Here is a 17155-nt window from a genome sequence, read left to right as displayed (position 1 = left end):
GGGGCCAAGCCCACACCCTGAAAAACAGCCCAAGACCATTATCCCTTCTCCACTAAACCTTACTGTTGGGACTAAGCGTTCCAGTAGATAGCATTTCTCTGGCATTCTCCAAGTCAATCAGACTACCAGATAGTGACGCATGATTAATCACTTCAAAGAACATGTTTCCACTGCTCCAGAGTCCAGTGCCAGCATACTTCACACCACTCTAGCTGATGCTTTCCATTGCGTGTAGTGACCTTAGGTTTGCATGCAGCTGCTCGGCCATGGAAACCCCTTTAATGAAGCTCCAGACACTTGGTTCTTGTGCTGATGTTGCTCCCAAAGGCAGTCTGAAACTCTGTAGTAAGTGATGCAACAGAGGATGAGTGATTTTTACGTTGCCTGCTTCAGCACTCCCCGCATTGTGTGTTTGCGCCAACTACCACTTTGTGGCTGAGCTGTTTGCTCTAGACACTTCCATTTCACAAAAGTAGCACTTATAGTCGACCGAGGCAGCTCTATCAGGGCAAAAATTTCACAAACTGGCTTGTGGCACATGTTGCGTCCTGTGACAGTGCCATGTTTACAGTCCCTGAGCTCTTCAGTATGACTCATTATATTGTCAGTGTTTTTCTATGGAGATTGCATGGCTATGTGCTTGATTTTATACACCTGTTAGCAATGGCTGTGACTGAAACTCAATCACTAGGAGGGGTGTCCACATACCTTTGGCCACATAGTGTATCTATTGTATGTTTTAAAAATACTGAAAATTTTAGAAAAGAGCAAACGGTCCTGAAACTTTTGATAGGCAGTGTGGAACAGGATTTGGAGTCCTACCATGTTGGGGATCACTGCAGGATTCCAGCGTACTCAGTAAAATCTTTCCCAGCGACCTTCTTGAGACATTCTGAAAGCACATTAACTCAGTCAGACCTAAAACCACAATCCATCAAAATATTCTACCATTCAAACATTCATAGTTTTCAAAAATGCTGAAGGGCTCATATCTTGCACTTTTTTTGTATATAATTGTTTTGTTTCTCTTGAGGTAAACTTATAATGTTTGTGGGGCCTTCTCTACCAAAAAGTCAGAATTCATTTTTATTTTCGAACCTCTATTTATCTACTAGAATAAAACAGCTGTTTTTGTTACTCTGACTTTAGGACTGATATATGCAAATGACTTCTATTCTGATTGCCCTGTATTGTGCAGAGCCAAACTGTTGTAGGTGGAACAGGAGGATATGTGTAAATCTGTTGGGTTTTTGTAGTTTCCATATATAAACTGTATGGACTGAGGACTGAATTTTGATGTCAAGGGTGTATCTGCAAGGGTATATTTTATAATTGGGGAGGGTGCCTAGATTTATCTAGAAAACTGTAACATTATTGAAGATTATCCTCTCATCCTCATTCTTCTTTTTCTGCAGTAATAGAGTCACTGTGGAAATAGGTGTAGGGTGAACATGAAAACCCACTAGTAGCCTACTAATCTATACACTAACTGACCACTTCATTAAGTACACCTCCTTGTATCTACACTCACTCCATTTTATCAGATCCACTTACCATATAGGTACACTTTGTAGTTATACAATTACAGACTGCAATCCATCTGTACTTTGTTAGCCCGCTTTTACCCTGTTAGGACCCCTACATGACCACCACAGAGCAGGTATTATGTGGGTGGTGGATCATTGTAAGCACTGCAGTGACACTGGTGGTGTGTTATTGTGTGTTGCACTGGTCTGAGTGGATCAGACAAAGCAGTGCTGCTGGAGTTTTTAAACACCTCAGTGTCACTGCTGGACTGAGAATAGACCTCCAACTAAAAATATCCAGCCAGCAGCGTCCTGTGGCCACTGATGAGGGATTAGAGGATGACTAACATGAACTGTGCAGCAACAGATGAGCTATTGTCTCTAAATTTACATCTACACTGTGAACCAACAAGGTAGGTGTGTCTAATAGAGTGGACAGTGAGTGGACACAGTGTTTAAAAACTAAACACAAGAGGGTGTAGAGGGATGGTTGGTCAGTGTTTATTAGTGATGTAGCTGTACTTCCCTTTGACCCCAGTGGACATTACCAGTCGATAGTATGCCTATGGTTTTGAGACTGACCAGTTCTCTGAGCTGCTGAAGGAGCTGCAGGACGTCCATGAGTTTCTCCTCCACCAAAGAAAGCCGCACACGCTCTGTCTCCAGCATCTGCAGCTCCCTGTGGAGCAGCTCTGTCTCCTCAGCCTTCTGCTGGAGCTCCTGAAGCAGGGCGTCCTTTATCTGCACACACAGACACACAAAGACAACTGTTAGTACTATGTTTATGAAGACACACTATTACTGTCGCATTTTAGTCCAAGATTAGGCTTAATCCAAATTTGAGAAACCTACAGTCAGGTCTATAAATATTTGGACACTGACAAAGTTCTACTTTTAGCTGTCTACTACAGCATATTGCAGTTGAGAAAGGGGAGACTTTCAGCTTTAATTTACAGGTATTTACATACAAATTGTGTGAATGATGTAGGAATTACAACCGTTTTCATATATGGCCACCCCCTTTTTAGGTGCTCAAATGTAATTAGACAAACTAACAACCATGAATAGTCATTTTTTTTAATACTTGGTTGCAAATCTTTTGCAGTCTGAAGTATGGAACCCACAGACATCATGAGATGCTGGGTTTCTTCTCTGATGATGCTCTGCCAGGCATTTACTGCAGCTGTCTTCAGTTTCTGTTACTGAGGTGTTTTACTTTCAGTTTTGTCTTCAGTAAGTGAAATGCATACTCAATTGGATTGAGGTCAGGTGATTTCCTTGGCCATCGCAGAACACTCTGCTTCTTTGCCTTTAAAAAAAGGTTTAGGTTGCTTTTGCAGCATGCTTTAGATCATTGTCCATTTGCATTGTGAAAAGCTGTCCAAGCATTTCAGTGAATCTAAGCAAATAATACAGCCATACTCATTGCAGAATTCATCCTGCTGTTTTGTCAGCAGTCACATCATTAATAAATACAAGGGAAACAGTTCTACTGGTAGACATGCATGCCCACGCCATAACATTACCTCCACCATGCTTTACAGATGAGGTGGTATTCTTTTGGATCATGAGAAGTTCTTTCTCTGCTTCATACTCTTCTCTTGTCATCATTCTGGTACAAGTTGATCATTGTCTAATCTGTCCATAAGTTGTTGTTCTGTACAGGCTTTTGTAGATGTTTTTAGCTAACTCTAAACTGGACTTCCTGTTTTTGGGGCTTACCAGTGGTTTACATCTTCTGGTAAACCCTCTGTATTTACTCTGGTAAAGTCCCCCTCTGGCCAACTGTTCATCAACCACAGCTGCTTTCTAGGAATTTGTGTGTGCATTTTTTCTTTTTACGACCTGACCAAATAGTTGATTTGGCCAAACCTAATGTTTGTGCTATCTCTCTGGTGGGTCTGTTTTAAATAGTTAGCCTAGTGATGGATCTTTGGACTTCATATTGAGAGTTAACAGCACCAGATTCCAAATGCAAGTGCCACACTTAAAATCAACTTTTATCTGCTTACTTCTGAGAGGAACAAGAGGCATTATTGCAAATGTTGGCAAAATTACTAGAAAAGCCAAGGAGTTCAAAAAGGTAGTCAACATGATTCATTGACTACAGAAACATTCAACTGAGCTTATCATGATAAATTATTCACAACAGAGGATGCAGCACTCAAGAAATATAACACAGATTGGCACTCGGCATCTTATTTTGGACACATTCTGACAAGAATTGATCCACTGGAAAAAAAAACATTATGCTTGGATGTGTTGAAGGTAAAAGAGGAAGAGGATGACCAGCAACAAGATGGATGGATACAATCAGAGGAATTATAAACCAGCCATTAAGAAACCTGAAGATCAGGATATTCTGGAGGAGCACTATCCATATGCTCGCCAGGAGTCAGAAATGACTTGATGGCACTTAATAATAATATAGTCAGCTAAAATGAGTTATTACTTATTGCTATTGGTTGGTACCACAACAGGGTGTTAACTATCAGTAAGAAGTTATAGTTAGTCCAGAAATTCCATATCAGTGCATTCCTAATTAGAAACTAATTAGTGATCCCCTAGCTGTACATGCACATACTGTACTATGTCCAAATCTCAACTGTTTCCAACAGTTCCACATATTAGCTGCCAGGCTTGGGTGTGTTTCTGTGGTAACCACAGCAAAAAACAGCTGTGTACACACACTCTCACACACACACAAGCTGTAGCTATCCAACACTGTGTTGGCAGGCGGTTGCTTGGGTGTGCTTAAGAGATGGAGCACTACATCACTTTCTGTGGTTTAGCTCCATTTTCATAATATTATCTCACCAAGCCAGCTGTCTGTAACAACCCACCCACTCGATCCCGCTACAATTGCAAAGTCTCGCCTGAACAGAAATTCCGGTCTAAATACACGGTGCTTAAGGTGAAGCATATGCTGAATACCTGAAATGTCCCCAAAATTGACACCAGGTCAGAGGTCAATAATCTGAAGTTATGTATATGACTCAATCGCATTTTAATGATGCATGTCACTGAGCTCTTCGGAAAGGGTGGTCCCCATGTGACATCCCCCACCCTGCATAAAACAAGTATTCAATAGCATTAAAGTTTAAAGTTTGTAATAAAAACTGGAAAGTTTCCTATTGCAAAACTGGAAGGTTCTTGTTTTGCAGATACATGTATACATTTTAATACTAGTACAGGACAGTTTCATAGGTTTAAAATAGTTAGTGGAAAACACAAAATTCGTCTAGCATGAAGCTGTAGATAATGTTAAAATGATTGCAAAAGTTGTATAATGAATTAAATCAAGTGAATAGAATTTAGACAGAGAACTGGACAAAAATGATGAGTAATTACCATATATATTTCGTTTATTCATTCCCAAAATACTTTGAATATTGAATTAAACATCTCTGCGTATGCACACATACCACATCTATCTATATATCTATATCCACCTATCTATCTATCTATCTATCTATCTATCTATCTATCTATCAAAACAAATTTATATACCATTTTTAGCTACTGAAAACTTCTGTAAGGAACTGTTATAAACTATAACATTGACAAACCAAAAGGCCAAAGTTGTTTTCCATAATCTTCCATTAAAATGTGACTTTTGCCTGCTCCTGAAAGGTATTTTGATTTTTGGCTATGTCATGTCATCATTAATATAACAAGTGAATCAAAACTTTAGAATGGTAGCATGTGTATGTCTGTCTGCAGGGGGCAGCAGTGTACCTGCTCAGGATCTGGGTGGTCTCTTCTGGCCTGGCTCTCTCTGAGCTCCAGCTGTTTGTGTAGGCGGGTCACTCTGTCCAGCAGCTCCAGAACAGCAGTGTAACTCTCCTCTGCTCGTGACTCTCCACAATGGGACAGCAGCCTCTTCAGAGCTCTCTCATCACACCTGAGCACAGAGTGTGCATTTTTCATCCAGTTTCTCAAAGGAGCCGAAGCATCTAATTCAGTGGTCCCCAGTTCACCTCCTGGTCATCTATCTTACTGGGAAGTTTAGTTTCTATACCACACACAATACCTTGACTCTACCATGTTCATGTCACTGCCGTGGTAGGAATGGTCCACCACTTACATGATATCTAGTCAGCAGTGGTCCTATAGTGGTCCCTTTTTGAAGATTAATAGGATCGAGGGGGGCTGATAAATTGGACAGCAGTAACAGGTGGGCTTACCAAGTGCACCTATTTAGTGAGTGTTTCAGGTAAAATGGTCAATGAGTGTAGCTAAAAGGTAAGTGTATCCACATCCTCTACAGAGAACACACTTCTGCACATTTCATTGCATAAATACAGTTCATCTATTATTAGTTATTTGCTGCACTTAACGTATTGAATAAAACAAAAATAAAACATAAAATGTGGCCTGTGCAAAAGTCAGGGACATTTTAGGTTTTATATTTGTACTATTATGTCAGTATATCAGTATGTTAAAAGTAAAAGTAAAATGTATATTCAAGTTGGTTCCCTGTAGAGGTTGTGTTAGATTATTTTCACTTAGTAAATCAACAAAACATGGAATTTGACCATTTGGGTGTTCAGACTTTTGCAGACAACTGTATAAAATGAAATATTAAAAATGAAATAAAACAAATATATGTAAAGAAAAACAGTTTATTTAACGTACTTTGTCAGAATGAGTATTCAGTGAGAATTCTGATAGTAAAAATGGCAATAATGACAAATTAATTAATTAATATATAGGCCAGTTCACATATGGCCCAAAATACTATAACATGTCATATAACATAAACTCAGTGTGACTCTCCAGATGAACAACTTCACTGATTCAACATGGTAATTCTCATTCCTCCTATCATGCTAGCACTAAAACAGATTACCAATACAATACAAGTCTAAACAAGTGGAAGGAACCCTTCCAATTAGTGGATTCAGCTTCACAGTGCACTTCTTGCTGACACAAGTACTCAGCTGCATCAGCTAAAGGGGTATCAAACCCCCAGCTTTGGGCTACGGAGCACTGGAACTCTGTTCTCTGGAGCAATGGAGCTCCATCTAATACCTTTAGAGTTAGTTGAATTGGCGTTTGTGGTTCAGAGGTAATCATCGAAAATCAGTACCTGACCTCACTAATGCTCTAATAGCTGAATTCAATGAAATCCTCACAGCAATGTTCTAACATCTAGTGTAAAGCCTTCCCAGAACAGAAGAGAAGCTGTTATTACAGCAAACAACTGGACACATAGTGCAGTAACATGCATCCTAGCCAAAAGTGTGCCCATATAATGGCTCTTTAATCATTTGCTCTTAAATCTACAGTAACTTCAAGAACCCATGGGGTGCCCATAAATGTACCTGAGTGGGTTCAACATTCTCCTCTAATAAGCTATGTGTTTTTCTGCTGGTACTGAAACACCTTATAAAAGGTTTGGAACAATTTAAGGTTATGGTATCTAAGGGTGTTCTGTCCACACCTCTCCAGTGCTCGAACTCAGAGCTGTAAGGATAAGAATCAAGCGTCAGTTAGGCCTCTTACAATTATTACATAATTATTACATTACTGATTGCAATTATTTGAGTTACTTAAGCTGACTACAATTATTTTCCACAATTGTTGCATTCAAAGGTCTCACTTTATTTGGATAGTGCACTATAGTCCTGTATAGATTACCTACAGAAGTTCAAATTGTTAACACACTATCTATTGGAACTCAGTTGATTCTAAACAATGGTGGGGTTAGGGTTAGGATTTGGACCAGGGTTAAGGCTAGGACCAGGGTGAGGGTTGGGTTTAGGTTTTGGGTTGAGGTTAAGGTCAGGGATGGGATTAGAGCCAGGTTTAGAGTTAAAGAATATTATGGACAATTTAGTACATATTTAGTTGTAACTTGAAAGTAAATTAAGTATCTACAAAGCAACTAAAGTGGATTATTCACATAAAGTGGTACCTTCATATGTTTACATCGCAACAAACAATGTGAACTGGGTGTGTTTTGTCCATAGGGTTGAGACAAATCCATGTAAACAGAAGAAAGCAGAAAAAGCTCTAACCTGTTAACTGTTGCCCCATTTTTGCCTGAAATGTCATACCCAAAATAAAAGGAGCCTGTTCCTACATACTTTGGGCTACAATCATGATCTTGGTCTCAAGTTTTTTTCTCAACCGTGAATTACTGACACAGAGTAACAGAGGCTGTCTTTTTTTATGTGTGAGCATAACATACAAAACATTTGTGAGCAATTTCGCTGTTTATAAACTGGTGCTGAGGTGTGGTGTAGTGCCTTTCTTTTTGTTATTGCTAGCCGTGTAGTCTTTAGCATGCTAACTAGCCAGCTAGCAGAGGAAAGTAATGAAGTTGTATCAGCAGTTATGTATAAAAGATGGAGTTAGGGCTGTTACGATTGTTAAATTTTAGCTGACAATTAATTGTCATATAAATAACTGTGATTAATGATGTAACTGTCTTTTTTTGTACACTGTATGCATCTAGTAAAGTGGCAAAATTTGCTTATTAGCCATCTTGCTTCCTAGCTAGGTTACTACGTGGCTAACACAGGTAGTACTGTCAAACTGATAAACGACAGTGTTGGGTGAGCACACACACTCACACAAATGTTTAGATACACAGAATCATGTGTAGTCAAGAGAAGGTTAGATTTTTTCTTGAGAGTGAAAAAACCTCATTCTGCTAACATCCAAGCTAAAAACAATAGAACTGCACAGCTACACAGCTAACAAACTATCAAACATTTGTGCTACTTCTAAATATGTTAGAAAACTGAGTTATAAGTCTCTTAGAATTCTTTCTTTTACAGTTGTTTGCCTCAACCCACCACACCCAATTCATATTTTGCTTGTTGAGGCATAATTTTATTGTAAAATCTAATGATTGTGGAAAATTGTAGTGAACTTAAATGACTGCGGTCATCTTGAATAACTGCAATTGGGCGATTATGTAATAATGGTGACAGGCCTAGATGGTGTAGTTTGCAACCTAAAGCCCAGCAAATCCCAGGTTATGATTTTGAAACATTTAGCATTTTAAAGCACTTTTCTGCTGAGGCTTATAAACAGCTTTGTCTGCCTTTATTTTTGCGTTTGACAAAGGAATTACGTCAGGTCGCAGTAATATCTGGCAAGTTCTGCGCTGAAGTCGACACTTGTGTTCACTTATTTCCTCACCCTTCCAAAGGCCCAACTAATAAAGAGGAACATTTCAGCTTAGCTGCAGCTTCATCTCCTTCATTATTCCCCATCTTGGCTGAAAAGTGAAGCTTCAAAAGCTTTAGGGATCAGTTACAGCAACCAGAAGAACATTATTAATGCCACAACAGCAGGAAGAGTGATTCAAATCAACTTTTAGAGAACTGTGATTTGTTTATACGCCCAAATCGGGGAAAGAACCAGCGAGTCAAATATGTGCATATGGAAAGCCCTGTAGTTTCTCTGGTTGCTGTAGCATCCTTGCATGCTTAAAATCCCTACAGTTTTCTCACTATTAAATGCAATTTCACTAACAAGGCTATTTTCAGACAGACATTTTCCAAACAATGTGGAGCCAAAAGTTGATGCACACAGCTGTATAAGTTTACAAATGAATACATTTTCTCTGAAGTTTTTTGCAAGGTAATAATAGGAATAGGAGAGAAAAGCCAGTAGGAACAAGTTCAGAAAGTCTGCTGAAAAGAATAGATCATTAAAATGTATTAATTGGTTGCATACAATTATACATACAAAATAGCACATCAGCACAACTGCTATCGTTAAGCTATTTTGACAGGAGTTGTGTTGGTGTTGTTTATGTGCAACCACTTTATATATTTACATGTAAATTCAAAGCACCATTTTTTCAGTGTTGAGTCTGGGGACCTGTCCTGCGATGGACTGGTGACCTGTCCAGGGTGTTTCCTGCCTTCTACCTGACGACCGCTGGGATAGGCTCCAGCTCCCCCAGAAGGATAGGCGGCTTAGATAATGTGTATGTGTGTGTGTGTGTGTGTGTGCGTGAGTCTGGGGACTGAATTCGTTGGAGCCAGGCATTTAGATTGCCTCTTAAATGTGTCATACTTAAAGAGGAATTCCACCGATTTTCCAAACCTTCAGCTTAATGCAATAGTTGAGATGTAAACAAAGTCATTCAGAGTGGTTTGATGCCATTCTAGAGAAATTTCAGAATTTTCACAGCGGTATTGATAGGAACCAGATGTCCTGATGTCTACAACACAAATACAGACATTTTATTTACAATGCAAAACCACCAGTGAACCTACACCTGTCTTCTGAATTTTTATATGTAATGTTAATGATGGTAAAATAAAGAAAAATCAGAAAAAAAAAATCGGCTACTATTTTGCCTCACAACGTATGTACATGTACCCCTCCACCATGAACGCATTTTCTGTGAGGTAACCTGTAAAGGCATTAAACTCATATCAATGTCTGGTTCTTATCACCACACTGTTAGCAATTCTGAACTGGTAAGTTTCTCTAGAATGTAGCATTTTACATCAAACCACTCTGAATGACTATATTTACATCCCAACTTTTAAATTAGGCAGTGGATGCAGGTTTAACATTTAAAACCCTGATGTTTTTCAAGCCCTCCAAGCGTCAAGTATAGTATACAGCCTTAGTAACATTCGTCACTGAACCCTGTCCGAAGAGCTGAGTGCTTTAAACGAAACCCCTCTCTTCGAAAAGCATTAATGTGAACACTAATCTTGCACTGATCTAATCTAATCTAATCAGCACTGACTCTTGTTTTAGCAGAGTAAATAGTCTGACTTTAAGCAAGTCTATTAGAAATACTTTACAACTCGGCACAGTTTGAGGTAAGCGTGTGATGATTTGGACATTCATTTTGCACAATACTAATTGAAGGAGTATAATCTTTCATTGCTTTACTACATCAGCCCCATAGTTCCAGCGCAAGAAGTAAACCTCAAGACATCAATCATGTCTTGGCTGATCGTCTACTTCTCGAGTAAGGAAGGATTTATGTTTGCAAAACTATGCCTTTAAGAATGAGCGCGCAGTCTGCTATACCTGTCTCCACAGCAGGAGAGTCTGGTCAGGATCCTCTTCACCTCGTCCACCTGCCTCTGCTGCTCTCCCGTCCAGCGCTCCTCCTCTTCATCTGAAGCTGCTTGACCCTCCACAGAGCGGAACAACTGCTCCTCCACTAAACACAGACACATGCACTGTGTTAGCATTAGCATATAAGGTAGGGATACAGTTAATTTGCATGTTATCAAGTAATTTTAAACAGATAACAGCACACACTGTATGTTACAGATAATTAATAATTATTGTGTACATGTTCAACACTGCATTTATTTACTGTCTGCAACAAATTAAAGACAAAGTTTGTGAAAGATCAAATCTGCACTGTTTTAGTCAATCATCCAAGATGTGTTTGTGTCTAAAGCTTGCTTCTCTACTTGCACTAACAAATAACGGAAGCTTATCTACTGCCAATTAGCATCACGCAAACTGCATGCCTAAATCATTACATACTTCCTTCAAAGTTATCCGATGTAGAAACAAGCAGAGATGTGAGCGCAAATGATGAATCAGCTTCAGTTTATGAAATCAAGGCTACCAGTACCATTTACATATCATTTACATGATACACACCCTAATTCGTGCAGATGTTCCATTAGGAAGCCAATGAAAACTCGTAGGCGGAGTTTGAGGTTGAGAAGTGACTGCACTGCTTCCCATACTGACCAAATTTAAGGGTGTTAAAATAACGATGACTGGAAAAAATAAAATGCAAAATAAACAAAACGTCTCAGTTTTTTTAGGTAGTATGATGTGCAACTCTGATGAACAAGGGCCATTGTTAACTATATTTGGGCTAAGAGGAATATTGTGTAAATTTGATTGTTCACCAAATTATTATTTGAATAACTAATATTCGGTGCACAGTTTGACAGTACACTTTGCATTATGGCACAAACTACACAGACACTATCATACTGAAAATGCTGAATGAATGCACATGACTGACCATTATCGTGAGTGTTTTCCGCCCGTCCGGTTGGGGAATCCCGGTCTCGCTGGGAATCCAGACAGCAACGTCGATTTTGCCGGCCGTACCGCATCTCCTCCACACTGCTGAACACTACAGACACTTTGGACACCTCTGACCTGCATAAAAACACAAAACCAGATCATTACTGCAAAAAAACACAAAGCCTGAATATTATTATACACAGAGAAATACAACGTCTGCACTTTAAGATAAAGTCTTTATCGACTTAATATGCGCACTCTAAGGGCTTTACAGACGTATAAAACGTATCTAAAGATGTAGTTATAATACTGACGGAGCTGCAGCTCCACAATGCTGCTGCACCCTCCGCCATGCTGTTAGGTGTTAGACACAGTGTGGCGATTTCTGAACAAGCCAAGCAAACATTCAGGCCAGAACTCAAATCTGTAACAGCTTATTTTAGATTCATATTGGAATTCTAATCAGTTTATTTTAGATGTCGGCAACATTTGTTCAGTCTGAGTAGCAATAAGAGTGACAGAAAGCTGGAGCTTAACAGGCACAATGAGAACATTACAGATCATCTTTCTTGATTAGGAATGCATGATAATCCATATCCAATCAGGTGTTGAGGGATGATGGTGTTGAACACTTGACTTGACTTGACTTGACGACATTGAAATCATATCAGTATCAGCAGATAATTGTTTAAAAGAAATTATAGGCATCGGACAGATGTTTAGGTTTAGCCAAGGTTTCAAAAACATATTTGATCATGTATTTATTGCACTCCAGAAGAGCAGAATGTGTAGGCAACGCTAGACTAATAAAACTAATAAGCTAAAATGTCTGCACTTAATTTGACTGCATTTGGAACCCTACAGAAATAAATGTCTGTGTAATACTAATTCAGGTGAATTTAGTCCCACTTTCTACATTTTATAAATGATTTTGTATTGGCTTCGGCAGATGTGTTCATCGAAAATATTAGATCAGCCCACAATTTTGCTGTACATAATTATATCATTTTAATTGCATACTATATTTATAAAGAATATTTATTGTAGCTTTATCAAATTCAAATCATAATAAAGTATTTAACGCATCCTCTACAGAGAACACACTGCATATTTTCATCCACAATTATTTATTTATTTGCCACAATTATTTATTTATTTGCTGAATTTAACACATTGGAAAAAAAAAACAAACATAAAAGTTTATAAGGCATGTAAAATTGTGTGCCTGTGCAAAGGTTATGGTGCATTTTACTTTTTTTCCCCAACATGTTAAAAGCAGAAAATGAATAGAAATTGTGCACTTAAATCTGCAGAGAACTAGTGTGTTAACTTATTTTCAAGACACATTTTTGACCAGGATTTTTCAAAGTCTTGCATGCAACTCTGTGCTTTGCCATTGCTAGCTAAAACTGGGACTTCTAAGGGTCAAGAAAATAGAAAATTAAAAGAAAATGTAACCATTGTCCTGCTGCCTAAAAGGGTTAAATGCACTCAAGCAAAAACACTGATGGTGGCCATGTTTCTCTGCACACAGGCTGAGGAATATGAGCTGTGTGCAAATGTACAGTATCACCCCAGTCCCTTCCATAACATCAAAGAGGGGCCCAGTAACTTGATCTAATCTGCAATAATTCACGTCCATAAGCACTGTAATCATTTCATTGGCAGTTGTGATAAAGCAGTGAGAGCAGGCTGTGCTGTGAGTAATTGAAGCCAGGCCTGCAGTCGGACGCATTCTGCTAAGAGCTTATAGCTGGAGCCATATTCACAGATCCCAATGAAAAACATCAATAACTTCACAGACATATAGGACTATATAGATCTTATTCACTGTAATTTAACAATACAAACCAGGTTTAAATATGCCCTCCTAAACAAACCAGCTGGTTAAACTATACTACAACTTTATGAAGGGAATAAATTAAAAAAGTCTTTTGCTTTTGAGTTATGAGACATTTTAAAAGCGGGTCATGTTCAGGTAGATGGCAGCTGTAATACAGCGCAATTGTTTTTTTTTTTCTCTAGCCATTGGTTGGAATACAGCAGTCGCTCTGCTCTTTTGTGTAAGGGGAAATCCGATAGGGGGCCTTCATGAATCGCAGTCTAAGTGTTTCCAGATGACAGCGTCTTGCCAGAGGAGAAAAAAAGGAAAGTGCTCAAGAAATACATTTATACATTTTCAGAGGCCTGTATCCAGAGGAATGAAAAAAAGAAAGTCATGCTCACACACATTATGCTGCTGTAGCAGAAATGACGGGAAACGATTCAGTTTAATTCAGATTCTTTAGGAAAGGATTCAGTGCATCATGAAATGTCTTATTTCACCCCGATTTGATCGTTTTGGCATGATTTTGAATTGTTTATAAAAAACAACTAAATATACAACTGTGACTGAAGAAACTATTGACTCAGTAGTGCATAAAGGCAATAAAAACAACACACAGCTTTTTTGGGAATTTTTACTTTCTTTTTTTTCATTTTGGCCAAAAATGAGTGTACACTTTATTGACTATTATAAACAATGGATTCCAAAACTGATGAAGTTGAATTGCCTCCTCCCCAAGTATCATACATCCATAGCACTGAGGGTAGGGCTGTCAGCTGGGATCTTAACCCTCCTTTTATGTTGCGGCTCAAATTGACCTGTTTCAAAGTTTAAAAACACACACAAATCATTTTTAATAACCCTTTAAAAAGCCCACCAGCAGGCCCAAAGTTTTAATACACAGTTCTATAACCTAAAAATAGCTCAGCCAGTTTGCATTGAAGTCCCTGTAGTTAATGAATAATAAGCCTTAGTATGTAATAAGCCTGGGTTTAATTAGTGTAATGAACATGTGTAAATAGAAAATTAGAAATAGAAAACTAATCTAACATGTTTACATTACACACATAAAGTCGAGGTCAATTTGACCCAGCAGTGAAAATGGAGACTACAAAAGGTAAAAGTATGAAATTTAAACCGAAACTGATTTGTTTCCTTTTCAAATTTGAGACACAATGTGTTTGCCTAATCCCTCCCAAACACAAACAGACATACACACACACACACAATCTTGTTTCTGTGGATTGTGGGGCCATTACACTTCCACCCATTTCCTGGAGATATACCCAAATCTTAACCTGAACTACTCCCAACCTAACCCTTATCATAACCCTAAACCTAACCTTACCCTCATCTTAGTATTAAATGATTTATGTTGTGGGAACGAGCTTGTGGTCCCCACAAAGTGAATGTATAAAGAGGTTTTGATCCCCACAGTGTGGCATAAACCTGGTCAAATTTTCTCTTCCTTTCTTGTTCAGGTTTTTCTGTGCCTGTTTTAAACATGGAAAAAAGTAAAATGTAGTTTTAAAATAATACTTGCAGGTCATTTAGTGTGATTTAAATTAAGGTCAATTTCACCTGAAACAGAAGCAATGTTTCGTTTGCATTAATCAACATGCTCCCATCACAGAAAATGTCAGAATTGTTTAAAACAGTCTAAATAATATAAGAATAAATAAAACAAATGTGCTGAATGTCTAGTTTCTGCCAGTGTACAGAAAAAAAACAGAAAATTATTTTTTAAGGAATAACAAGTGAATTATTATAAGTAAAACATGATCTGTAAAGGGTGAAAATCTTGATTCCATTAAACACTGATTACATTAATATTAATTGAGCTAAAGATAATGTTTATGGAGAAAAATATATATTTTCAACTACTTTCGGATGGTTAAACATGCATCAGGTCAATTCGACCCAAGACCTTTATTGCTGTTCCTTTAAGTAGAACATAACTGGAAGGTTAAATTAAATTTGAATCTTAACCGTGTTTGTCAAATATTCAGATATTGTCACGAACAGGACTCCATTTCCCAGGATGCCACTGACTCTCACGTGACTTCTAACCAGAGTCACATGACGTACCCCCCATTCTCAATCACCTGAATATTGATTCTTTTTACCTGTGTCCCAGCCTATAAATACTCACCCTGTTGTATTGTTCTTTGCCGAGTTTTGACTAGCCTACTAGCATCATGAAGCGTTCCATGTCTGTTTATCCTTCCGTGTTTGACCTTAGCTTGTTTTTGACTCCGTGTTTTGCCTCTCCCATTTGGACTGTTTCTCTGGTTTGGATCTTTGCTTGTTTTTTGACTACGTCTTTTGGTATGCCCCTTTACTACTTGTTTTTGTGCTGTTGCTGACTCGGACTGTTTTTGACCATCTCTTTGTATCTAAGCCCTTTATTAAAACCTCTTTTCTTAATCTGCGAGTGTCTGACTTCTGTCCTGTCCTGACAGATACACAGTTGTATGAACTGTATGCCCCCAGTCAAATTCCATGTTTTGCTGATTTTCTAAGTTAAAATAAACTATAAAAAAACTACAAAAATGGAGATACAAGGTTTTCTTCCGACAGCAGCAATACATTTTGTATAAATATAATTTTTTTACATTTGAATGTGCACAAGGTCACTGAATTTGACTATTATTCTAATTTCAATTTTTGACAGTCCTAATTAAGGGTAAGGCTAGTAACTAGACATCCAGACTGAGGGTCAGTAGGCAGGTGCTGGTGGTGGATGGCAATGACCTGCAGGTGGACAGGTCAGAGGATGGCACAGCTTTAGGGCAGGAAGGTCAAAGTTCTGGATGGTTTAGTGCTTATTCACCTCTAAAACACACAGCATCACAGTCTGCTGATGAGCTGCATGATGCTTGTAAATCCTTGTTATTACTGTTGTTTTGCTTTACTATTTATATGTAACTACATAATTATTTGCATGGTTATGTAATGTATTTATATTCTATTTGCATGCTGTATTGACAGGTTTGATTCTGCATTTATGACTTTTTTACCTTTGCTTCATGTCAGCTATGGGAAAGCAACCATTAAACAAAATGAAGAGATGCATCAATATGTATACACCATGGAGGACCTTGGAAAAAACAAACTAGTGCAGTGTGGTCTGACCCATGGTCCAGTGGTATCGGCATGGTTATGCAGATACGTAAAAACTAGAGGCCTTAAACCTTTACTAGGTTTAGGTGATGTGATGATAATTTTGTTGCAATGTCAAAATCTTTAAGAAGGTAACTGGAGACTTTTTGGGACTTTTAGTTACATTCAATTCCACTTGCACGCTAGAAACCCCAACTGTCAATTCTGTTACATCAGCTAACAGATGCTTGCATTAGCCAGCATCACGTTAAATAATAGGGTTGGAGGGAGGGTCAATTATGCTGTCTCTAGCGCCTGTTCGGACAGGATAATTTCTTCTTTTACAGGTGCTCCTTGGTGATTTTATTGCTGTCTGGATGGGTTTTGTTCTCCCTCCTCCTCTGACAAAATTACAGGCTGAATTACCTGCTGTTTTTCACAATACTCATGTTCATTTTAGTCCCATCCAGATACACATTTCTGTGTTTTTCCAGGCTTCGTTTTGGAAAAATATTTTTGACCGCTGCTTCTTGCCGTATTTGGTCTCCATAGACCCTTCACATTAAACACTTTCTGAATCACAAAACAAAACTTGGATGCTTTCAAAGAATCACAATCATTTACTTTGTCTAGGAGGTAAACTCCTGGCAGAATATTATCATGAGGAGAAAGAAATTACATTAATGAGAAAAGTGAGATCCTGTAACCTCAT

The 17155-nt window shown here is 38.3% G+C and overlaps 1 protein-coding gene across 1 annotated transcript in view; it reads right to left on the bottom strand.

Annotated features, from left to right (window-relative positions):
- The window catches only part of efcc1 (EF-hand and coiled-coil domain containing 1), a 45370-nt gene that overhangs the window by 1313 nt on the left and 26902 nt on the right, over positions 1-17155 (bottom strand). The window contains exons 3-7 of the mRNA XM_036559954.1: positions 11512-11651; positions 10545-10680; positions 5265-5430; positions 2109-2267; positions 823-892 (exon numbers count right to left, since the gene is read on the bottom strand). Coding sequence (XP_036415847.1) covers positions 823-892; positions 2109-2267; positions 5265-5430; positions 10545-10680; positions 11512-11651 — 671 coding nt within the window. The remainder of the gene's footprint in view (positions 1-822; positions 893-2108; positions 2268-5264; positions 5431-10544; positions 10681-11511; positions 11652-17155) is intronic.

This window comes from Colossoma macropomum, unplaced genomic scaffold (assembly GCF_904425465.1).
Source record: "Colossoma macropomum unplaced genomic scaffold, Colossoma_macropomum, whole genome shotgun sequence".
In the NCBI taxonomy this organism is placed as follows: Eukaryota; Metazoa; Chordata; class Actinopteri; order Characiformes; family Serrasalmidae; genus Colossoma; species Colossoma macropomum.
This window is presented reverse-complemented; position numbering and strand designations above follow the sequence as displayed.